The sequence below is a fragment of the Notamacropus eugenii genome, chromosome 2 (assembly GCF_028372415.1).
Source record: "Notamacropus eugenii isolate mMacEug1 chromosome 2, mMacEug1.pri_v2, whole genome shotgun sequence".
Classification (NCBI taxonomy): domain Eukaryota; kingdom Metazoa; phylum Chordata; class Mammalia; order Diprotodontia; family Macropodidae; genus Notamacropus; species Notamacropus eugenii.
The window spans coordinates 20681217-20707399 of record NC_092873.1 but is presented as its reverse complement, the minus strand read 5'-3'; the positions used below and the strand labels follow the sequence as shown (position 1 = coordinate 20707399).

At 44.6% G+C, this 26183-nt stretch overlaps 1 protein-coding gene across 1 annotated transcript in view; it reads right to left on the bottom strand.

The window, feature by feature from the left end:
* Nucleotides 1–26183, bottom strand: part of LRP5 (LDL receptor related protein 5) — a 144903-nt gene that overhangs the window by 61604 nt on the left and 57116 nt on the right. Inside the window, exons 3-5 of the mRNA XM_072639367.1 lie at nt 19757–19954; nt 18710–18906; nt 16857–16988 (exon numbers count right to left, since the gene is read on the bottom strand). Of these exons, the coding sequence (XP_072495468.1) occupies nt 16857–16988; nt 18710–18906; nt 19757–19954 (527 nt within the window). The remainder of the gene's footprint in view (nt 1–16856; nt 16989–18709; nt 18907–19756; nt 19955–26183) is intronic.

Sequence of the window (26183 nt, the reverse complement as noted above, 5' to 3'; positions counted from 1 at the left end):
TATCACTGCAGGGAGCATATAAAGTATTAATAGCGTCATTGGTAAGGCCAGCCAGGGAAGGAATGGGGGGAGGAAATCTATGACTGAAGACTGTTGTTTGTCATTCATTCTTGAAGAAAGCCGTGACATCAGGGAGGTGGTGTCATGACATGCAAGTTGGATTTCAGTGAGGTGACCAGCCTCGCTTTCTCCCACAGAGCCATCTGGGTCCAATGACCAGATGCAGATCAGGACAACTGGAAATGGCCCCGATGCAGTGGGAGACGGGAAGGGAGAGAAAGAGGCAGGCAGCAGCCTTGAAGGATGCCTAAACAGCACAAAACAGTGGGACAGGGAAGCTAAAGGAGAGGGTTAGGGATAAGTGCGAGGGCCAGTTCTCTGCCTCCAATCTTCCAGTGAAGATGCAACGATGCTGGGACCCAGGTTTGAATCTCGCTCTCATACTTGGTAACTATGTGACAATCACTCAGGGTTGGACTGGACAGTCTCTTTGAAAGACTAGGGTCTCTTTCAATTCCAAATCTGTGAATCTACTAGCTCCTGAGATAAAGTGTAAATCACATTGAAGAACATGATTCAATTCAAACAATCCTTGTGGAATGTTCACTTCAGTGTGGCCCAGCAACAGGGTGAGGGGCAGACACAGGGGCTCCCACCTCAGGGCTGGAGGGCACCTCAGAGGGGCTGTGGTCCAACACTCTCATCTTCCAGATGAGGAAACTGAGGCCCAGAGAAGGTTAAGTCATCACCTCCAGGTCATGAGGTAGTTGGGACAGAGTCTGGATCTGAACCCAAGTTCAGTGCTCATCAGCGGCCACTACAGTGAAGACTCAGTCCCTGGGCACAGTCTGCACATACCTCCAGGCCACTCTGCCTCTATGGACAAAATCTCATCCCCAGCCATTGGCACCAGGGAAGGTATGCAGCTGGAGGCACAGACCCTCAGGTTTAGTGCCTCTGCACAGTAGACCTGGATGACCTTGGGCAATCTCTCACCCCCACCCCAGAACTCCAGCTCCCTCCTTTATCCCTGAGAACAATGACCACAGTGTCTGATCCTCACAATGACCCAAGCCTTTTCTTTTCGTTCCATCCTATGAGTTCATGGAGATAGGGAACTCCCATGAGGAGTCCATCTACCGATGAAGATTAGCCAGTCATCTAACTGATAGTTTGAGAAAGTTGTCCAGGGCGCTGAGAAGGGAACGGTGTCATTCAGGGTCACACACAGTAAATAAGAACTGAAGGGGATTTAAACCTGGAAAGGCAGGAACAAGGTAGACTTCCAGTGGACATTGAACTCTGAACCTCCAGACCATTTACAAATAGCTGGAGTGCTCTGATCGATTTCACCTCGAATATCTGGATGCTCAGACCTCAGGCTAATTAACAAACACTGATGCAGGTGTCCACTGGGCAGAGCCCTGTGCCACAGCTGGTGATTCCTGAGTCTGCTACAGCAGGGGCCCTCAGGATGGAAACACAGACAAAAAGAAGAACGGGGGTTGGGGCAGGAATCTGACCTCCTCCCAGCCAAGGGCACATCATCCAAGAGAAGCTGCCATGAGTTACCACACAAGCAGCTGTCCTGGCAGTGGGGGCACTGAAAAAGCCTGAGCGGGATGATGGATGTCCAAACCCTCCCCCTGGAGCGGCTCAGCTTATTCTGGGACCCTTGCTGTGCCCTCAGGAGGGGAACCAGGAGAGGCCTTTGGGAGCAAGGGTTTGAGAGTGGGAGGGCCTTAGGTGACAGCAGAAGCTGCTTCCCACATGTGAAACAGGTACCACTGGGTTGGAGCCTTACTTAAAAAGCCAGCCAGTAATCTGTTTAGAAGCAACGAGCTTGGCCCACACTTTCCTTCCCCAACTGCTTAAGCAAACAAGCCTCAAACCACTGAAGTCTCCCTGGGGCCTCCACCTGGATCCCCAAGGCCCTTCACACCCGAGTCCAAGCCAAGCCAGCCAGCAGGGAATCAGGGCAGGGATTGGGGAGGGCCTGTGCTGGGCAGAGCAGCCCACCCTACTGTGTGCTGTCCAGGCTCACAGACTCAACAAAGCTCAAGATCATAATAATAACAGCTAATGTCTCTTACAGGCCCTACTACGCACCAGGCACTTTACAAATATGATGGCATCGATCCTCACAACAGCCTTGGGAGACAGGTGCTGTTATCCCCATTTTTCAGATGAGGAAGTTGAGGCAAAGATGTCACTTGCTTGGGGACACACAGCCAAAAAGTCTTTCTGACCCTTGGGCAGCATTCTATCCATTTTCAGCTCCCCTCAGCTGCTTGTAAGAAAACAAACGATCCTTCGACAAACATTTATTAAGCACCTACTGTGTACAAAGCACTGAGCTAGGAACTGGGACGCACACGAAATGAAAAACATCTCTAGTCCTCCAGGAGCTGACCGGATCAGAGTAGAGAGCAAAGACTGTTCTCTTAGAGTTAGAGGACCAGAGTTCAATCAGACTTGTGCGACACTGGCAAGTCACTTAACCCTGTGGGCCTCAGTTTCCTCCTCTGTAAAATACCAGAGTTGGACCAGCTGACCTGTAGTTTGCCTCTGACTTCTAGGTCTATGGCCTTATTCCCCCAGGCAATCACATGAGCCATCATCCAGCCTGCCCTCCATATGCTTCCTTTCTGCTCCCAGTTTCTACCACCACAGGGAATGATTCCTTCCTCTGCCCTTCTGCTCTCCTGGGAGGCCTGACTAACACCGTCCAGAAAGTTCACAGCTGAAAAAGCAACTCTCTGCGCCTGTTTTTCCAAACCTGACACCCCAAAATGTGAGTGGGGATGGAGAGGAGATGAGGGCTGAGCTAAAAGCCCCCAGCCCCGTTCCTGGAAGCATCTGTAATCCAAGTGTCCTAAGAAATAAAGGGGCCAGTCCTCCTCCACTCCCCTGACAACACAAGATAGCAGCTCTTCCTCAGGCCCCCAAGGCGTCTGACAGTAGAGGAACCAGAAAGAAGGGGGAGAGCCCTGCCCAGAACCTGGCACTCAGAACCTGGAGAGGCTGGAGAAGACGGACCTACGGGACATCTCAGCTGCCAGCCCAGCCCCTGCCCCCTCCCAGCTGGGTGGGCCCATCCTTTTGTCACAGACCTGAAGTCAGTTGGCAAGCAGCTTGTGGCAGAGAGGTCACAAGGCATGGCCCAGAGAGGGAAGGCCTGGCTCCCAAGCTCCCGCTCCAATCTAGGGGCCAGTCAGGAGTCACCCTGCCTGGGACGATGTCTCCATTCATGGACCCCTAACCCTGGCCCATTCTCCTGCTCCCCACCTCCACTCAACCAAACCAATCACCTTCTCTGTGGTTCTCAGACCCACTCATCTCCCCCACCTCCCCAGAGAGCCAGGGGGCACAGAAGCCCCAGGGTCAGACAGGTCACTTCTCCTGTCTCTCCATTCACCCTAAAGTGCTCAGGTCTGCCTGTGGCCACCCTAGATGTCTCCCCAACCACTAGCTAGCAAGGGGCTAGAGCTACTCATAATGGTTGGTATTTCCTCTTCCCCCTCCAATCTGTGAATCATTAGTATGAGAAGCTGGAAAACCTCTGTAACCATAGAGATGAGTGCACTGGGTAAGCCACCTGGGGCACCCAGAAGAAGGTGATCGGGCAAGGACACATAGCCAGCATGTGGTGGAGATAGGATGTGAACCCACAGCTTCCTGACTCTGACTACTGCACCACTCTCCCCACTCCCTAATTCACTTAGCATCAGAATCACTTCCCCATATCCTCACCCCTTGTACAAGAAAAGGCAGAGCAAAACCAGGCCAACTATGTGGCCTCATCCAATTGCGTATATAATACGTCATACCCCCAGTCTACCACCTCTCTGCCAAGAAGGGAAAAGGAAGATTTCTTCCTCTTTTCTCTTGGATAATGGGTTGCTCACTTCATTTGGCAGCATCTCAGCGTTGTTTTCTTCAGCTGGTTCTGGAATTCTGGATCCTTTGATTAATCAATCCCACCACCATCTGTGGTTCATTTTGGTGGGGGTGGTTGTTTTTCATGGAAGCTAAGCCTTATCTTAGGGTCAGCCTCCTGATAAAGGGAGAAATAAACCTCCTGTCAGCAGCAAGGATGCCCCCAACCTCCAGAGTTAGGAGGGGCTGCAAAAGCCACAGGACCAGGGAGCAGGATGAGAAAAAATGAAAGGGCCTCCCTTCACTTGACAAATGAGGTCCGGAGAGGGAAGTGACTTGCCCAGAGTCACACAGGGAGAAAGTGGCAGAGGTGGGAGGTGAACTCAGGTCTTGCTGCTCCAAATTCCGCCCTCTTTGTATTGTAGTGAGGTCATCCAGCCCCACCTGTGCCAGCTCAGAAAATCTCCCCTGCCACAGTGCACCCCTACTTGTAAGCTACAGGCTGAACTTTCGAGTCACTGAACCTGGGTTCAAATCCTGGATCTGCAGCTTTCTTTCTTTTTTTTCCTGTGGCTTTTTTGAATCTCTTTGGACTCTTGTGCATGGCCCCGTCAGAATGTGAGCTCTGTGCAGGCAGGCTTTCTTGTTTGTTTGTTTGTATTCTTGATGTTTAACACAGTGCTTGGCACATAGGAAACACCTAATAAGTACTCATCTATTTATCTATCTATCTCTCTGTCTGTCTGTCTGTCTGTCTATGTACCTACCTATCTATGTATCTGAGTATCTATCTACCATCTGCCTTCATAAAAAACCACCACAAAACAACACCACTAGATATTTGTACAGGTTTTACGGCTGGCTGTGCATTTGACATGCTATATCTCACAACCCTGGAAGGTAGATACCGTTATTATCCTCTCCATTTTACAGATGAGGAAACCGAGGCACAGAGATTTTAAGTGACATGCCCAGGGTCACACAGCCAATAAGAGCGGAGGTAGGACAACAGCCCAGGCCTTTCTTAACACAGGAGGTTGTGTGGTTCAGAGAAAAGGGCACTGAATGAGGAGTCATGGGCCTGAATTCAAAGTTCAGTTTTCTCACTCCCCATAAGACCTTGGGTAAGCCACGTGTCTCCGGGTCTCAGATTCCTCAGCTATAAAGACATCTCTGAGGTGTCTTCCAGCTTTGGGGCTTGGATCTTATCCTTTCTGATGGTTCTGTATTTTCACTTTCACTCGCTCCTTGGAAGCTGGCTGTAAGCAGCCTGAAGGCAGGGCCCCTCATCTTCAGAGAATCCTGCACAAGCCTTAGTGGATGACCAGCATGTGATGTGTAGGGTTTCTGAGAAAATCACCGCTAGAGTCCTTCGAAGCCCTGGCCTGGCTCTCTTCTCCACCCTCTAAAGCCTGCCAGGAGGATTCTTCCTGTGACCTCACCGAGCCTGGGCTTGACTCCAGCTCCCCTGTGAGAGCCAGGACTGGGGCCTAGGCCAGAACTCCTCCTGCCACCTGGGCACAAAGGTAAGCGGCATTTGGCGGGAAATGGAATGTCAGAATTTATCTTCACAGGCAGCTTCCAGGTACTGCCAGTCAAAGGCAAGGCCCCATCTTGGACTCTAGCACCCTGATGGAAGAGCAGCTATTTGGCATCACAAGACTTTTCTTCCTGAGTTCAATCTAGCCTCAGACACTTCCTAGCTGTGTGACCCCGGGCAAGTCACTTCCCCCTGTTTGCTTCAGTTTTCTCATCTGTAGAATGAGCTGGAGAAGGAAATGGTAAAATCAGCCCGGTATCTCTATCAAGAAAACCCCAAACAGGGTCATGGAGAGTCAGATATGACAAACAATTGAGCAACTAAACAATACCCTGATGGAAAAGCTTTAGGGGAAAAGCTGACATGGGGAGCAGAGGCATCTGCAGAGCAGGGAAATCCCAAATGCTGCTCCTTTGGGGTGGGGGATTGAATGTGGAATCAGGAGGATCTGGGTCCAAATCTCACATCTGACATGATAAGCTGTGTGACCTTGGGAAAGTCACTTGTTTCCTCATCTGGGAAATGGTGACAACAGATGCAGCCCCTGCTTCACAGGGTTACTGTGAGGCTTGTGTTCTGTCTTCTGCATAAATTGCTTTGTAACCTTCAGAGGGCTCTAGGCGTCCGCCTTCAGCCCACCTCCCAAGGTCTTCCTTTCCAAAGCATTTTAAGAAGGCCCCTTCCTCCGGCCATAGCTGGAACGTGCCTTTTTATACACCTCTTGGAGTCCATCAGATTTTCATCAGGACTGCCCTGCCCAGAATGGACTGTGTTGTTTAGTCTCTGAGCTATTACAAATTCACGCTTCCCAGCTGAAAATAGCAGCTGCATGGACTCTGCCAAATTAACGCCAGTCACAGCAGTGAGCGGCAGCCTGGTCAGCCCTCTAGACAACAAGGTCCTCCTTTCTTTTCCCTTTGCCCTACTTAACATGATAAGGGACAAGACAGCTCTAATATGGAAACAAATCCTCTGATTTATTCACCCGGCGGAAACCCATGGGCCCGGGGTGCCCCTACCTTGGCTAAGCCACTCCAAAAAGGGGCTTTGAAACTCCCGTCCCGGTTGTCAGTCAGCTGTGATGGAGAAGGAAACAGGAGAGCCACTGTTTGGCCCCTGTACCCCCTCCCCGATGGGGTAGGCTCTTTGGGACGTCCCTGAGCCTCAGCTTTGCTACACATGAGCCATGGGATGAGATGGCATGCCACCTCTGCACTGCTCCTCCATCTGTAACCCCAGGAGAATTCAATAACACAAGATTCGGGAAGTCTCATGGAGACCGAGGGGCCCAAGGGGGTGGGGAGCAAGAGTTAAGAGAGTACTGGTAATTGAGTTTGTTACACAAACATCCCTAGAACAGGGAGGACTGAAACACTATTTAATAAGGTGGCCAAGAGCCATGAACAATGACACGATGAGCTGACCACAGTCAGGAACATGAAACAGGCTGGGGATGCCAACTCCAGCAAGAGCCCCAGGGAGCAAGCTTCCTTAGGAGAGCTGTCTTCCTTCCTGTGGAATAATGATACTGACGTTAAGGCCCTCACTCCCCATGCTTCTGGACTATTCCCCCTAATTGGAAAAATGTGGCAAAAACTGAGCCAAGATGTGCTAATGGATGCTCAGGCCCTTGAACAAGGAAAACAGGAGGAAAAGGAGGAAGGTGAAGACCAACCTGGCTCTGAATTTTGTGTCAAGTATTGTGGGTCCTGAGGCCAAAGGCTGGCACAAGAGAAACTTGTGATCTCTGTTTTCCAGTTCGGAAAGAGCCCAAGTCTGGGTTTTAGTGCCATGGGAAAATGCCTATACAGCATAGCTGGAATCTATAAAAAGAATAATGCAGCTATCTCTTGTTCTAAGTAAGCTCAATATGCCAGAGTCAGAATGTGCCACTTGGATAAAGTGGGAAATTTGTTTCCTTTTATATAACCTATAAGCCAGAGCTCAAAGAATTTTTTTTTTTAAATCTGGAGCATGGGATGAATTAGGTGGGGGCATCTTCTGACAAAGAGTGGCATTGCAACCCAGCTCTATTAGAAGTCACAAACCAAGCCAAAAGGAGGAAACAAGGAGAACTCTGGGGAGTTACCAATATGGTAACCCCAGAAACATGAGAAATTCTAATGGCTCTCAGAGGAGACTGGGAGAAGATGGCCAAGAGTTGGTAGTTCAGCAAAAGGGGTACCCAAAGCTCTGGGAAGTAATTAGGAATAGAAAATCCACCACCACCCCTTGGCCACCACCCAACACAGACCCTCTCCACAGCCCAGAAATACTATATTCAAGAAATGAGAGCCAATTATTTTTATGAAGTGAAGGAAGATATACACAGGAAGATAAATCTGCTACCAAAAAGAGCAACTCTAAATTCTAGTAGAAGTGATTTTTAAATTCCCTGCCCTCTGCTGCCTTGATTAAGGTGGGTGATTAAGTACTAACTCAGGATATAGACTAGGAAAAAGCCTTGGCCTGGACTTCAAGAAGCCCCAGGCTTGGATCCCAATTCTGCCAATAACTTGCTGTGCGACTAAACCAATCCCTTCCCTTCTTAAAGTCTCTTTTTTCTACTCTGTGGAATAAAGAGATTAGAAAAGATCCCACTCAACTGTAACAATTTGTTTGCTCCAAAATGGTGGTGGTCTCAACAGTCCTGATGTCCCCCATCATCTTTCACAAGCTCCCTGTTTTGCTACATTCATCCTCACTTTTCTCACCAAATATCTATGAAGGGATCAAGGGATCACAGATAAGGAGGAGTCCAAAGCCTGAGCTATTAGTGCCTGTCCAGCACAGTGCTTTGTAGGTGATTAATGAATGTTTTCTGGGTTGGATTAAGATTCAAAGAGATAAGCTGGCACAGAGGGGCTAGGAAACAGTCAAGAATCATTCTGGAAAGAGAGCTATGAATGAGAAAGTGGAGGGATGCTGAAAGTAAACAATGTGGCTGCACAGGGAGCTCACTGACAAACAGATTTTAAATGTGCATACACAGAAAAGGGATAAAAAAGGGGAGAAAGGAAACAGAAGAAACACAAAAGAGTGACAAGGGTAGGTAAAAGTAAAGTCAGGAAGACTAGCTAGTAATGCTAAAAACAAACAAACCCCAAACACCAAATTTACATCGAAAAGCAGCTGCTAGCCAAGCTTCCAACTAGCATTATTAAGTATCTGCTGTGTTTCAGGTATGGTGTTAAGCACTGGAGATACAAAAAAGGCAAAAGACAGTCCCTGCCTTCAGGGAGCTCCCAGTTTAACGCGGAGACAACATGCCAAAAACTATATACAAACAAGATATAAATGGGGTAAATTAACAGAGGGAAGGCACCAGAATTGCTAGATTAAAAGATTGCATTTTGATGTAGAAGAAAATATAGTAATAAACAGGAGAAGGCAAAAATACTCAATTCCTATTTGTTGGTTTTTCCTACCAGTGAAAAGGACAGATTAAGAACAGGAAAATGAAAGTCAAGGAAGGTAAAGAGAATGGCTAAGTGCCTCCAGTAAGTTTAAGGGAAGTGGCCCAGACAAATGAGGCAAATGAAAGGATTTAAAGAGGCACAGCCACACAATAAGCTTTGGGTAAGCCAGGAGAATGGGAGACATGGCCAGAGATTGCCCCAGGTGACATCCTCTGGGGATGCTTCAAACAAAAGGACAGGAAGTTAGAGACTGATACCTGCTCAAACTCCAGAAGAGGTTATTAAAAGGAGGTTGGTGAGCACCTTCCTCCTCAGGGTTACCAACGATTTTATGATTTTAGAATCTGCTGACCTTTGGTTGATCCTCCCTCTGTAGCTTTTATGCTCTATCGAATACTACCACCATCACCTCCATGACCACCACCGCTACCACCACCACATTTCATAGTACAGCTCTCTTTCCTGGTTTTCCTCCCCTCCCTAGAGGAACACTTAACTGTCATCAACATTCTCCCCTCATAAATCCTGGGTGTCCCCCAAGGCTCTATCAAGGATGGACAGATGGAAGGAAGGAAGGAAGGAAGGAAGGAAGGAAGGAAGGAAGGAAGGAAGGAAGGAAGGAAGGGAGAATTCTACAATTAGAAAGGATCTTTTAGGACCATGTCTTTAGAGCCAGACAAGACCTTCAAATCTGACTCTCTTGTACAGAGGAGGGATCAGGAACACTGAAAGGCTGAGTGACTCATGCGGGGTTACACAGCGAATAAGTGACTGAGGCTGGTTTGGAACTTGATTCTTCCTGACTCCAAGCACAGTACTCTATGCACTGTCCCCCCAATACAACCCTTTCATTTCTACAGCTGGGGAAATAAGAGACAAGAGAATGGAAAGGGGTGGCCCAAGACATCATGGTGGGTTGTACACAGCAGGCATCTAATAAATGGATTTACAGTAAGGAGCAGACAAAAGCATCCTAGGACTTAGACCAGCATCACCTCAATACTCTTGCCACCTACCTGGACCACCTGTGACAAGCTTGTGGGGCCATCTAACACCCAGCTCTCCTGGGCCCACCACACTCCTCCCTCACTTGATTCAGCAAGGATGCCTCAGCTCTTCCTAATTCTGCCAATCTTCTCCTCTAGGCTGGTTATCATTTGGACTAAAATCTAGGTAGGTTTCTCCCCAGGGATTTACTTCTCCCAGTCTGGATGCTTCCTGAGATGCAAGGAGTGCTCATAATCTCTCCATAGTCTGGACACTTCCTGACCTCGAGGCTGGCTCTGTGTCCACTACAGCATGGGCCTCCTTGTACCTCTTTGTATTTCTGCTGTACCTAAGAAGCATCCCAACTTCTCACCTCCCCAGGCTGACCACTGGCTTGCTTGTAAAAATCTCAGAATGAACTCAAGAGAGCAGAAAGCTGCCTCGGAATCCCTCCTGTCCAAGTTGGACACTAAGCTCTCCGATTTGGAAGTTTCTTTTGGTCTGAAACAGTATTAAATGTTTTTCTTTTAAAAAAAGATAATCCTTTCCTTGGCCACCTCGTACATTATTCCAAGTTTAGCCAAAGGGGAAAAAAAGGAAGACACTCTCGGGCCCTCTGGTCCCAACAAGTTAATTAATGAGACAGTGGGAGAAATTCTTGGGATGAATATTCACAGGCAATCGAAGGAAGCCAAGCTTGGGAAAATGTTTTTTTATAAAACTGGAGCAAAGGGCCACATTCTTATGTAAAACTAGAGGCCTTGTTCCATCCCTTTTGTTTCTTCCAAGGGCTTTTTTCTCCTTTTGACAGAAAGCCCTAGACAGAGTGTCTGGACTGACAATGGAAAGGTACAGGCTTGGTGTAAAGAAAACACCAATCCAATTTACTTTCAGGCCGCCTTCCGACACTGTGTTGAATGCCCTTGGCTGCTGATTCCCACCGCTCGCCTCAGAAACGCCAGGCCCATTGGAAATGGCCACAAAAAGGGGCCCTTGGCATTCTGGGACAAGAGTTATTTGTGGAAATGTTTTTCCCAGCTGTGAGGGGAAAGACGGTTCTTCCAAGTCAATGGAGAAATGCTTCCCCCAAAGGCAGACAAACTTTGAAAGCTAGACACATTCCTAATGGGGATCACCTAATGGGGGATCCCCTAACGGGGATGAGTGGAGGCTCTGGTTCTTTTGTTTGGGAGGGAGGGGGAGGCTGAAGCTCCTCACACAGAACATTCAGGGCTTACCCTAGGTCCCCCAAGGCAAGCGGGGCTAGATCGAGAGAGCCCGAACTGGAACAGCTGGGGAGGGTGGGGATGATAGAATCAGATCTGAAAGAACCAAAAGCAAAGCACGGACATATGCTATCTAATTGTTACTTTTACAGTATCATGTTAGGTGGGTCTTATCATCTTCATTTTATAGATAAGCCAGCTGTGGATCAGACCAATGATATCATCGGCTCCCATGGGATTTAATGACCAACTACATGACTCCGCAACCTAGCTATGGAAGCCAGGTCTCTCTACTAAGCACTGGTCTCACCACTACTAAGGGAGATCTCAAGATGGATGTCCCATAGGCATCTTAAATTCAATACTCTCAAAACTGAATGCATTATCTTCACCCCTAAACTAGGAATTCTTCATCTCTTTTGTGCCATGGATGCCTTTGGTAGCAATCTGCCTCAGGAAGCCTGTACTCCCCTTCTCAGATTTGTATTTTTAAATGAAGAAAATGAAATAGGATTGTAAAGGAAATCAGTTATATTGAAATATGGTTATCAGAATATTAATAAAGACAAGTTCACAGATCTGGGTTAAGAAACGCTTTCCTAAGCCCCACCCAATCCCCTTTCCAAACACTATTTCTGCTAAGGGGGACACCATCCTCCCAGTCAATTTTCCTTCCTCAGGCTTTTCCATTTCCACACAGGTATCCAAGTGATTTTTCTAGAGTGCAAGTCAGACCATATCACTAGTACCTCTAGGATCACAAAATTGTAGATCATTAGAAACAGGAGAGATATCAGAGATGATCTATCTAGCCCAGGAAACTGAGGCCAAAGAGATTAAGGGAATTACCAGACATCACCCCAATGTGTTGGTGGCAAGGTGGGGTCTCCCCCTTCCCAGGCCAGGATCCCTTTGAATTGGATGCACTCACACTGAGGCCATTTGCACCTTTGAATGTCATTAACCAACCAGCCCATGGATGGAAATGTTCTACAACCCAGCACAAAGAGCTGGACAGAGCCCTGGAAGACAGCATCTCTTCTGTTCTATGGACCGTCATCTGCCAGCTGATGACAACCTGGAGTGAAGCCCATTAACCAACCATCTGCATTCCAGTGCACTGGGGAGAGCTCACCCCACGGAGCCTCGTCTCAGACCCACCACGATGTGCCATTCCATCATCTTCCCACCATACCACTTCCTTACATCCCCACTTAGACCTCCAGCTCTGAGAACAATAATCCTGTCAGTCCTAGAACTTAAGGGCCAGTCCATTACCCTTTGACTCCATTTTACCCTTTCAGTGATTCCCCAGACTGAAGCTCCCTTCTCTACTCACCCCTCCCTCCATGTATTGTCTTCCCCTATTAAAATGTGAACTTCTGAGGGAAGGACTTCTCTGGCTTTCTGTTATTTGCATGCCCAGCACCTGGCACATAACAAGCCCTTAATAGATGTTTTTCATTCATTTAGTCAGTCAGTCAGTCAATAGCCCAGGGCCAAAGATAAGTCTCTAGGCAAGCCATTAGATACTTCCCTCCAAGCAGATATCAACCTATTTAAAGCTTTCCTTTGTCATTCAACCGGTCCCAACTCCATCCAGCTTCCCCATCATTAGCCCATATCTGCCCATCTATCATACAAGGACAGTAGGAAAGACTTTGTCAAGTGCTTTGCTAAAGCCTAGGGAAACAAGGTCTGCAACATACCTGGGATCGGTTACGTCGAGTTACTGTGTCTAGAGAGCAGTTATGGAGGGCCTTACCTGACTTCTTTAAGGAAACCATGCTGGCTGGTTCTTAGCTGGTACTTATTTTCTCAATACTAGACATCGGATCAAAATATTTCCTAAGTATTAGATATCATATCAAAAATATCCTAATTATCTTTTATTTTACCTACAATCTCAATACAGCATCCCCTCCCAGAGAGCCATCCCTTATCCCAAAGTTTAAAAAAAAAAGGAAAAAATATTTCAGCAAAATTAACGAACATTTCAAAAAGGTCTGACATTACAGACAATGTTCCTCCCCCAGAGACTCCCTGCCTGTGCAAAGAAATGGGAAGGTATCTTCCTGCATCCCTTCTTTAAAGCCAAATTGGCTCATGATTTCCAAACAGTTTATTTCTATTATTTTGTCCCCAAGATCATCAGTTTAGCTTTGGACAGAAGCCTGGAGGCCAGCGAGTACAAGCTCTTATTTTACAGATGACCATCTAAGGCTGAGAATGAAGTCCTGTGCCCAGGGGCACAAAGCAGGTTAGAGGCAGAATGCGGACTCCAAACTCACTGTTCTCTCCACTACACACTTAGCTAGTCTTTCCATGGATGTTGCAATAATGATTATCTATTTTGCCTTCCTGGCTCTAAGAAATCTTTTATAATGTCCCAACTCATTCCTTTACTAAGAAAGTATACAATTTAAGCAGGAATGAAACCCACCTCCCTGACCTGCACTTTAAACTTCACCCTTTCCCTCATTTTGAGGCTCAGAACATGCATCTAGCCACTTCTGCTACTGTGGCTTCTCTCCCATCTGTCCTGATTGTTCAAAGATCACCGATGGGGGCTCGTTAATCACATCTGCCAGCTTTTCTGTAGTCCAGTCTTTTCTTTTACTGATAGGAAAGCCAAGGTCTTGAGAGTTCAAGTGACTTACCCAAGGCAGTAAGCAGAAGTTATTAATAGAAAAATCAGGACACTTCTGACCCTCAAAGACAGGAATTAGAACTTGCCCCTGGGGAACACAAGCAGCCCAGGGTTGTTCAACATCAAGGAGACCCAAAGGTTCACATTCAAACACTCACACTGATCACAAAGGATAAAGAATGAGCAGAAAAGCCACTAAATGGTACCATGGGCATTTTTAAAAAGCTATTTGGAAGGAATCACCAGTCTTCTTAGCTAATGACAAGTTCAATTAAACTAACCTGTTCTGATGAAATTATTTATTTTTGTTGAAATGGAGGAAAGCCACGTCCAGCATTATCCAAAGGAAACGTAACTCCACTTTAATGAAGCCCCTAGCACCTCACCATTTATCTGGTGAGAGTATAGCATGTTCAAGAGTTTTCAGCTTTTCAAAGTAAATCAATACTTATTTTGGAAACAAAAGGCCCTGAAATGACAGCCAATGTCACAGGCCCTAAATATAAACCTTAATACAAGAAATCAGTCCCAAATCTAGGCAAGGACTAGGAGCACCGCAAGCCCAGCCTGGAGATCTCCAGAGTATCTCTCAAATGCTCTCCCTCCCTAATTCAGTCCAGGGCTGGGGGTGAACTTGGGGGAGAACAGGACTGTTCTGAGTCTTTAGGTAGACACCAGACATGCTCAATCATCTACCAAAATGAGCTATTTCCCAAGTTGCCCACACGAAGCTACTTCTCAGTAAATTACAGTCAATATCATTTCAGAGAGAAGAGGGAATATGGGAAGCCAGGTCTCCAGCCTCATCCAGGGGAAGATGGTCACCTGCTTTATCCCTGGCCTGTTTGTCTGCAGCGGAGGGAGTGGGGCAGGTGGGGAGGGCTGTTCATTTCTAGGACAACAGCTTTTGGAGGGTTGCTCAAGACAGAATCACATGGCCCAATTCCCCAGAGCCAGACGTGATCTCAAACACAGCCTCTCCAGCTGCGGGGCCCACTCCACATCCTGTTGCTTCATCACACGCGCGCACACACACACACACACACACACACACACACACACACACACACACACACACACACACACACACACACACACACACACACACACACACACACACACACACACACTGGAGCAAACCCAAGGTTGTCTTGGAGGCCCTGCTGTTGTCTGCAGTTTTGAAGGCTGGGCCCAGCTGGGCTGAGGGAGTGACTTTCAGCTCAGGCTGGAGTAGGGGGCATCACCAGAACAGGATGGGGGGAGGGGGGGCCCCCCCACTTGGGGATGACATTCATGGCAATGAGGCAACTCAGGAGTGAAGTGGAGAGAGGGCTGGACCTGGAGGTGGGAAGATCTGAGTGCAAACCTGACCTCAGACATTTAATAAGTGGGTGACTCTGGGCAAATCACAAAACCTCTGCCTCAGTTTCTTGATCTGTAAAATGGAGATGTGATAGCACCTATCTCACAGGATTGTTATGACGATGAAATGAGATATTTGTGAAACATTATGCAGAACTGAAATGCAAATCTATATTACTCAAATCTAATTATACAGATCTATAAATGTTAATGATTATGACTAGAGTGGTTACTGTTGTGGTAATCCTGGAAATGGGCAGCTGGGTGGTGCAGTGGATAGAGTCCAGAGTCAGAGGGATTCAACTCTTGAGTTCAAATCCAGCCTCAGACCCTTACTATTTGCATGACCCTGGGTAAGTCACTTCACTCTATTTGCCTCAGTTTCCTCATCTGTCAAATGAGCTGGAGAAGGAAATGGCAGATCACTCCAGTATCTTTGCCAAGAAAACCTCAAATGGGGTCATGGGGAGTCAGACATGACTGAACAACAATTTATGCATCTAACCAAAGGACCCTTTAATGGGTTAGTTGGGGGGTCATTTCTAGAAACCTTCAAGATTTACAAAGTCATGTGAGGTAGGTAATGCCAAGATTATGCCCTCCATTTTACAGACAAAGAAACCGAGGTCAGAGAGAGGTTCGATGACCTGTCCAGAGGGAGGAAGGCCACATTGCTGTGTATGTTGTCAGATACTTTTCAATCAGTTTTGTTGAACTTTTTTTCCTTTTCTTTCTCTTTTCTTTTTAACTAGATTCTTTGTTACATGGGGAGAAAGGGAGGGATAAAAGGGAAATTTCTGACAATGCAAGAAAATTATATCAATCAAATTTATTCTAAAATGACATATCAAGATTCAAGAGTCAAACCCAGATTTCCTATTCCACTTGAAAGAAATGAAAAGGCAAATGAAACCCTGGAAATCCAGAGCACAGCAGGAAAAGACAAGACAATGCAGATCACAGACTGGGAAGGATCCCCAGGGCTCACATACGCCAGGCTGGAAGGACTGAGGGACTCTCCTCATCCGACCAGATTATTTCAGAGATGAGGGAAGGAAGGTCCAGAGCTCAAGGTACGGCCATCCAGGAAGGAAACCAGAAAGCTATCTACCTCCAGATCCAGCCTTCTGGCCTCAGCATCAGGTTGCCTTCCCTCACCTACCTCCTAACCATATGATCCGAATATGAGAACTGTGATTCTGAGACGTATCTGAACTGGAAGCAGGTTATCCTGGTGCTGTCACACACACATGCTCAATTAAACTGTGTTTAGTGCCCAAAGTGTATTAGAAGAAAACACCTCCCTCCACCCCTCTGCAGAGGTGGGGACCCACCGGCATGGAACACTGCATACAGATTTTTTGGATGTGTTTGACTGGTTTTGCTGAAATTTTTTCCTCTTCTGTTTTTTCAGTTTTTTATCGTAAGGGATGGCTGGCTATCTGGGAGGAGGGAAACAGGCCAAAAATGGAAACAATGTGAAAACAAAAGATACCAACTGAAATCTACTTCTAAAAAGAAAGTTGATCCTGGACATAAAATTCATCACATAGAAGGTTCTGATAAAGAAAAGTGAAAAAAAATCACTTGATTTACATCAAAACTCAGAATCAAGTACAGTGGTCAAGGACACGGCGACATCAACCAGGGACTGAAAAGGGATGTCCTCATGTGGACTAAAGACGCCTCCACCCACACCACCACCACGGCCCCTGAGACACACATATCAAGGTCCAAGAACTCCTCCTTAATGAACAATCACCCCACAGGAATCGAGGGAAGCTTTTTCTTACCTGCCCTACAGGTCTTGCCGTTGTCCTCTAGCTGCACCCCCGTGGGGCAGGCGCAGGTATAGAAAGGTTCTCTTGGAGAGAGCAGGCACAGGTGGGAGCAGCCGCCATTGTCCTCTTCACAAGGGGTATGGACTGTAAGAAAGGACAAGCTTGGAAATCAGAGGTGGACACACAGACTCTCCTCTCCCTATATCTCTGACTCTCTCATCACTGTTACCTTACAAAAATCATTTCCTTGAGCCTCAGTTTCTTAATCTGTATAATAGGAGTATTAATCCATCACTAGTGACCTTGTGAGGCTCTTGTTAGGAAGGGCCTTGGAAGACACTGAGGCACCACAGAGGAGTTGTTAGCGATGATTATTATTCAGTCCAATCTAACAGACATTTACTGAGTGCCTGCTGTTGTAGTTAGCACTGCTGTTATGTAGTCTTTTCAGTCAAGTCCAATGCTCAGTGACCCCACTGGGGGTTTTCTTGGCAGAGATACTGGAGTGGTTTGCCATTTCCTTCTCCAGTCCATTTTACAGATGAGGGAAGCCATGGCAAACAGGTTAAGGTGACTTGCCCAGGGTCACACAGCTAGGAAGTGTCTCAGGCCAGATTTGAACTTGGGTCTTTGTGACTCCAGGCCCAGCTCTCTATTCACTTCACTGCCCCAGCTAACACTGTACTAGATGCCATGGCTACAAAGACAGAAACAGAAGGGTCCCTGCCCTCAAGAAGTCTCCATTCAGAGCCAACATTTGTTTCCTGTTGGGGATCTACCTGCTGTTTCTCCTTTTTTTCCCACTGGGTCTTTGCTTTTTCATCTCTGCTTCCTTCTCTCTTGGGGATCTCCTGCTAAGCCTTCCCTTTTGGGGAGTGGGGGGAAGTCTTCCCTTAAGCACATCCAATCAAAAAGTTCATTAACTTGGGCCTTGACTAACTCATCTGATGCTTCTTCCATGTCCTGGGAGGCCCAAGAACAAAGCCAGGTTCCCTATTCTAATTTGGGCAGCCGCTGTCCTTCCCCTTGAGGGGTTAGGCTGCCCTAGGTCTGGGCAACTAGGAGACAATGACGAGAAATGCCTGATGAATGCCATTGATTGCTCAAGCTACCAAGTTCACCGGTGTCAAGCTTATCAACACCCAGAACTGCTCTCTCCAAAGTTGCCAAACCCGGTGGCCCTTTCGTTGTTCTCCCTGACCACTCTGCAACCTTATGCTGGTGATCTCTCTCCCCCTTAACATTCTCTTCTCTCTAGTTTTCAGGATGTCTCTCCTCTCCGTCTCCTCCCTCTCTCTCTCCCTCTCCCTCTCTCTCTCCCTATCCCTCTCTCTCTCCCTCTCTCTCTTCCTCTCTCTCCCTCCCTCTCTCTCCTTCCCTCCCTCTCTCTCTCCTCTGGTTCTCCTCCTCCTTCTCTGACTATGCCTTCTCAGTCTCCTTTGCTGGATCCTCCTCCAGATCCCAATCTCTAACTTTTGATGCCCCCTCTAGACTACTTCATTTGGGGATCTTGTCAGCTCCCTGGATTTAATTACCATCTCTATTCTAATGATCCTCAAGTCCCTACAACCATGGATGGTGTCACTGCAAAAATGTCTCTGTGTCTCATCCTGATGCAAGTTACAATGTGGCTACCTGACCACATGTCACACAAGCCTCAGGACTGGGTTCTGGGAGAAAGGGCCATTCATCCCTTCTGTAGAAAGCCTGGGGCTTTTCCACTCCAGAACTGCCCCCAATACAGCAAAGATGACTATCATCCATACTATCCTCCACACTGCCACACTGTGGTCAATGGGTATGGAAATACTCAGATCTTAGCCTAGCCTATGGAAACAAAGAAAAAGAAAGAATGGTCTACTTACAATAGGGTTGCCTATCTTGGCTTAACACTTGGATATCCATGGGAGAGTAAAGGCCACCGAGGATTTCTCGCCTCTTTTCTCCAGTTCTCTTATTGCAAGCATGAATGGAGCGTGTCTGCCAGTCTGTCCAGTAGAGAGTGTCTCCCGATAGAGTCAGGGCAAAGGGGTGGGTCAAGCTGCCTTCCACCACTTTTTGCCTGGTTTGTCAAATACAAGAAATGAATACCATCAATCCAGCTGTGCCCCTTTGATAGAGGGGCCACTTTCAACTCCATCTGAACACGAATGTGGCCACATTCATCATCCAGCTACTTTTGTGTCATGCTGCAGGGTTGACAATAGACCAAGGACAAGCAACAGCTCCCATGAAGATCACCAGGGAGATCTCTGGACCTATCACCCTGAGGCCATGGGCTCTCCCTGAATAGGACCAGACACAGTGACTACTGGGAATTCTCTGACATGTGCCTGATGAGTAACTTAACTTCTCTGAGCTTCAGTTTCCTCAATGGTAAAGCTTTCCAACATCTGCAGAATTTAGACAACTAGTCACATTAAGATATTTGTGCAACCAGGAACATGGGAAACAGAACTTTTATTCATCCAACACATCAGGATGTCAGAGACACAGAGCTCAACCCAAACCTGTGGAGGAACCCCTTCTCTAAGACACCCTACCAGCAGCCACCAAGCTCTTGCTGAAAGACTTCTGATGGAGGAGAACCTCCAGCTTCCCAAGGCAGCCCACTGCACTTGTGAGAGCCTTGTCCTGGTCTCTTGAGACAAGAAGAACAAGGTTCACAGCCCTTCAAGAACTTGAAGACAGCAATTCCAGGATCACAATCCAGTGCCACAAGAGACCCTGGAGATAACCTCATTCAACCTCCTCCTCTTACAAGTAAGGAAACTGAGTCCCAGGGAGGTTAACTACATGCCTTGCCTAGGGTCTTCCTGACTCCAAGACAAACTCTTGGGCCAACACTCCATATGCCACCTCTGACACTTGCTAAATAATTGGAAGAGACCCCCAAGAAAAGAGAAATGTACCTGAAGGAGCCATCCAAGTTGGCTCGGTGGATGAAACTTAGCTTTGCATCTGCCCAGTAAAGCTTCTGCTCCTCAAGGTCAATCGTGAGGCCATTGGGCCAGTAAATGTCAGAGTCAACAATGATTTTCCTAGTGCTGCTGTCCATCCCTGCGCGTTCTATCCGGGGGGTTTCACCCCAGTCTGTCCAGTACATGTACCTGGAAAGAGGATGAAAACATGGTCAATATGAAATCACCAGGGTTTCTCAGTATCAGTGACAAGAATCAAAATGGTTTAGAGTCTTTGAGACTTAATTTTAAGGATCACAGGATTTAGAGCCCAAAAGGACCTTGAACAGCGTCTCACCCTTTTTTTAAAAAATTAGAGCCAACACTGAGACACTTGAGAAATGTTTGTAATACTCCTATGAGAGAGCAGTGTGACGCTGGATAGAGTTCCCATCCTGGAGTCAGAATGTCTTAGGATCATGGATCAAGAGCTTAGCGTCCTCCTGTCCCACCCTCTCATTTAAATTTTTAGTGTGACTTCTGTATCATTTTTTCTCAGTTAACAAGTATTTTTTGTCTCCCTATCATTTCTCCCCAAACAGGGAAAAAAACCCTGGTTACAAACATGGACAATACTGCAAAACAATTTCCCACATTGGCCCTGTTTAAAAATTTTTTCTGTACCCAGAGTGGATCTTCTCTCTCCAGAGATGAACAGTATGCATCATGAACTGTGGTTGGCCACTGCATTGAGGAGAGTTCTCAAGCCTTTCAAAGTCAGTGAACCAGTCAAGAAATATTAGTAAATACTTACTACCTGCCAGGCACTGTGCTAAGCACTAGAGATAGAAAAAGAGGCAAAAGACAGCCCCTGTCCTCAAGGAGTTTACAATCCAATTGGGGAGGCAGTATGCAACCAACTATGTACAAACAAGTTTTGTTCAGGTGCACAGGACGTAAAGTTGTCTTTATAAAGTTGCCATTGTTGCATCAATTGTTCTGGTCCTGTTTGTTTCCCTCTGCATCAGTTCACATAAATCTTCCTAAGTTTCTCTGACACCATCCATTTTGTTGCCTATCATGGCACAATCCTCAAGTGATGGGTGCCACCCTTACTTTCCAGTTCTATGCCATCATAAAAAGAACAGCTATAAATATTTATGTACACGTAGATACTTTCCCTCTTTCTTTGATCTTTTTCAAACCCATTTTACAAAGGAGAAAACGGAGGTCGCCAAAAGTCAGGTGACTTGCCAAGTCACCAAGGTGATGAGCAGCAGAGCCAGGTTCCAAGAGCAGAAGGACTAACTCCAGACCCAACACTAATGCCTTTCTATAAGACAGAGTGGTGCGCTAGATGGTCGCCAGGGTCCCTCTCCCTCTAAATTTCGGCTCTGGTCTTTTAATCATCAATGTGTTTAATTTTGATATTATAAATGTTACTGATTACCCCCATCCATGAGAGGAGAAGTCTCTTTAACAAATGAAAATAGTTAAATAAAACTAACAATAGGGTGACCTTGTTTAGAAGTGAATGCAACATTCCACATCTGGAGCACCTCCCCTACCAATCTATTTAAAATTTTTAAATGAACAGGAACAATTTATTTCTCCCACTTTACTGCAAAAAGAAAAACAAAGTCTTTGCAACAAAAATGCATAGTCAAACAAAATGAGTTCCCTCAATGGTTGTATGCAAAAATACACATTTCATTCCACCCTCTAAAGACCTCACTTCTCTGGCAGAAGGTGGACAGGGCATCTGATCATTCATTAGCTGGACTCCTGAATGGTTGTTGAATTGATCGCAGTGTCCAAAGCTTTCCAACATGTTTGTCCTTATGGTGCCACTACTATAGAAACTGTTCTCCTTACTGTCTTCCCTCTGCTTCAGTTCATACGGGACTCTCCAGGTCCCTTTCAAACCATTCATTTTCTCATTTCTTTCAGCACAATATTACTTAATTACACTCACTGACCACAGCTTATTCAGTCATTCCTCAATTGAGGGGCATCCCCTTAGTTTACAAAGTGCTTGGTTTGGTTTTTGTTCTGCCACCACCAAAAATTCAAAGTTGCTATAAATATTTTTCTACATGTTGACCTTTTCCTGTTTCTTTGATCTCTTTTGGACACAGGACTAGCAGTGGAAGAGCTGGTTCAATACACACACTATTTACTAACTTTTTATGTGTAAATCCAAAGTTTTTGTTTCCAACATGATTGGACCCATTCACAGGTCCACCATCTTTGTATCAATGTGTCTGCTTCCCACAGTCCTTCCAACATTTATGATTTTCCTGTTTTGTCATCCTTGCAATTTGATGAGTTTGAGGTAGAGCCTCAGAAATGCTTTAACCTGACTTCTTTAATTAATAGTAATTTGAATTATTTTTTCATACGGCATATATTTCATAAGTCTTCATTTGTTTCATGAGAAGTATCTGTTGATATCCTTAGAGTATTTGTCAATTGGAGAATGACATATGTGTATTTATGTATATATATGTATATATAAATGCATATACATATATAGTAGAAATGAGACCTTTAGAGTACTACCAAATTCTTATTTACCAATCTCCTTAGTGAATATTGATGCAAAAATTTTAAATAAAACACTAGCAAGGTGATTACAGCCATATAGCACAGATATATGTGTATATGTGTGTACATGCATGCATGTATGTATATAAAAAATCAGGTGGAATTTATACCAAGAATTACAGATGGTTCAATATTAGGAAAATATAAGCATAATTGATCATATCAATACCAAAATCAACAAAAATCAAAGGATTATATCAATAGGTTCAGACGGGAAAGCTTCCAGCAAAATACAACACCCATTCCTATCAAAAACACTAGAAAGTACAGGAATAATGAAGCTTTTCTTGAAATGATAAGTAGTATACAGACATAAAAAACCATCATCAATCATTATCTGTAATAAGGAAAAGCTAGAAGCTTTCCTAATAAGATCAGGGGTGAAGCAAGGATGCCCACTATCACCACTATTATTCAATATTATACTAGAAATGCTAGCTATAGCATTAACAACAGTAATAAGTAGTAATAGCAAGGAAAACAATATTAGAAAGCAATCATAGTAAGAAAAAGAAATGGAAGGAATAAGAATAGGCAACATGGAAATAAAGTATCACTTTTTCAGATGATATGACGGTATACTTAGAAAACTCTAGAGAATGAGCTAAAAAACTAATAAAAAATAAAAACTAAAAAAAAAATAAAAAAAAAATAACAGTTTCAGCAAAGTTGCAGGATGTAAAATAAATCTGCACAAATCACCAACAGTTCTACGTACTACAAACAAAACCCAGCAGGAAGAAATAGAAAGAGAAATTCCATTTAAGACAACTGCAGACGGTAAAAAATACTTGAGAGTCTATTTGCCAAAACAAACACAGGAACCATGGATATAACTACACATCATCTCTACTCAACAACTCTACTCAACAACTACTCATCACACAAATAAAGACAAATCTAAACAATTGGAGAAATATGAATTGTTCATGGGTAGGTCAAGCCAATATAATAAAGATGACAATTCTGCCTAAATTAATTTACTTACTAAGTACCTTAACCAATCAAATTATCAAAAAATTATTTTATTGAGCTAGAAAAAAAATCATAACAAAATTCCTCTGGAATAAAAGGTCAAGAATATCAAGAGGGTCAGTGGGATGAAAGTGAAGAAAGGTGGCCTAGAAGTACCAGGCTTAGGGATTAGAGCTGATGGCCTAGAAAACAACCACTGGTAAGGAGAAGGGGGTGGAGGTGGTGTTTTGTAAGTCTTTCATCTCTTGTTTTTCCAGTAAGTGGAGAATCCCAAAGACAGGGGACCCCAGATCATTGTAAAGTGGCTCTTCGGTGCGTTTCAGCATCATACATCTAACTAGGGACATACCTAGTTTTCTGGAACTTCATAATATTGCAAATAATTGTGAAATTTGGAGGAGCTTGAAAAGAATCCATCCACCCTGTCCTTACGAAGAAATTAACTATCTCACAATAAACTATCTCACAAAGGGATAATCATCAAGTCAATCTGATACTGGCTAAGACATAGAGTGGTGGATCAGTGGAATAGATTAAGACACAGTAGTAAATGACCATAGTAATCCAATGTTTGATGAACTCACTATCTGACAAAAACTGCTAGGAAAACTGGAAAGCAGTTTAGCAGAAACTAGGTATTTCACATTACATGCCAAGATAAGATCAAAATTAAACATGCTAATATTTAGTATTAGAAAATTAGGGGAGCATAGGGAAAATTACCTGTCAGATTTATGGATAAAGGAAGCATTTATGACCAAACAAAAGATAGAGAGAGAGAGAGGATCATAGGAAGTAAAATGGATTATTTTGATTACAGTAAATTTTAAAATTTCTGTACAAAACCAGTGCAGCCAAAATTAGAAGGAAAGCAGGAAACTGGTGGAAAAAAATTTACAGCAAGTTTCTCTGATAAAGGTCTCATTTCTGAAATATATAAAGTACTGAGTCAAATTTATGAAAAAGCTATTTCTCAATTAATAAATAGCAGAAAAAGAAATCAAAGCTATCTATAGTCATGAAAAAAATGTTCTAAATCTCTATTGATTAGATAAATGATTAGCTATCATGAAAGACAAGGAAAAAGACAAATGCTGGAGAGGATGCGGACAAATAGGGACACATGCCTATTGGTGGAGTTGTGAATTGATTTTGGAGAATAATTTGGAACTATGTCCAAAGGGCTATAAAACTGCATACGCTTTGATCCAACAGGACCACTACTAAGTCTTTATCCCAAAGAGATAAAAGGAAAAGGTTCTTCATGTAGAAAAGTATTTACAGCAGCTCTTTCTGTGATGTTTGCAAAGAAATGGAAATATTGGGAAATGGCTGAACCAATTGTGGCACATGCTGGTGATGGAATACTATCATGCTAGAAGAAATGATGAGCAGGATGCTCTCAGAAAAGCCTGGGAAGACTTGTATGAACTGATGCAAAACGAAGTCAGCAGAACCAAGGAAACATTGTACGCAGCAGCAATAATGTTGCAACAATGATCAACTATAAAAGCTTTATCTACTCTGATCAAGTCAATGATCCATATCACTTCCAAAGGACTCATGATGAAAAATGCTACCCATCTCCAGAGAGAACCAGTTAATTCACTATGGACTGGAGCATATTTTTCCATTTTCTTTATTTTTATTTTTATAACATGACTAATACAGAAATATGTTTGTATCACTTCATATGTATAATGCGTTACTTGTCTTCTCAGTGGGCAGGAGGGTACTGGAAGGAGGGAGAGAATTTGGAATGTAAAATTCAAAAAGAAAGTTAAAATTTTTTTTAATTTAAAGTGAAAGAAATGAGACCGTTATCAGAGAAACTTGTTACACTGACTTTTCCCTGTTAATTTCCCATTTAATCTGAACTTTATTGGATTTATTTGTACAAAACCCTTTTAATTTCATGTAATCAAAACAATTATTTTTTCTCTTCTGTGGTCCTTTCTTTCCCATGTTTGGTCATGAACTTTTCTTCTATCTGTAGATACAAAAAGTAATTTTTTTCATGTTTTTCTCATTTACTTATGCTTCATTTTTCTGATACGTTTATTATTTGACCTGTGATATTTATGTCAAGTATCCATTTGGAGCTTAACTTAGTATAAGGTGTGAGGTGTTGGCCTAAATCTAATTTCTTCCATGTGCTGCCACCTTTCCCGACAGTTCTGGTCAAGTAGTGAGTCCTCCTTCCAGTAACATGGGTCTTTGTGTTTATCCAACACTACTGGATTTGCTGGCTCTTGTATGGTATGGTGTGTAACTAATCTATTCCACTGACTGACCTTTCCTTTTTTTGAACCAGCACCAAATTATATTGAGAATTTCTGCTGCGTAAGATGCTTGGAGCCCTGTCGCTGCTACACCCCCTTCATTTCCTCTTTTTATTATTGCCATAGCTCTACAAAGTAATCCACTCGCATTTTAATTGGTTTTATATTGAATAAATAAGCTTATTTAGAAAGCATTGTTGTTTTAAGACACTTATTTGTCCTATACACAAATAATTAATATCTTCCCAACTATCTTAGGTCTGTCTTTATTTCTGTAAACAGTGTTTTATAGTTGTATTTGTACAGTTTTTGTATAGATTTTACATTCTACGGTTATTTTAGATGAATTTTCTCTTTTTATCTCTCTTTACTGTGTTTCATTGGTATTATGTTGAAATGCAGATGGTTTGTATGAAACCCTAAACTTAGCCCAAGTTCACAGTAGATGGAGCACTGGACCTGCAGTCAAGAAGACCTGAGTTCAAGTCTAAGTTCAGATTAGCGGTGTGACCCTGGGCAAGTCACTTCACCCTGTTTGCCTTGGTTTCCCTATCTGTAAAATGAACTGGAAAAGG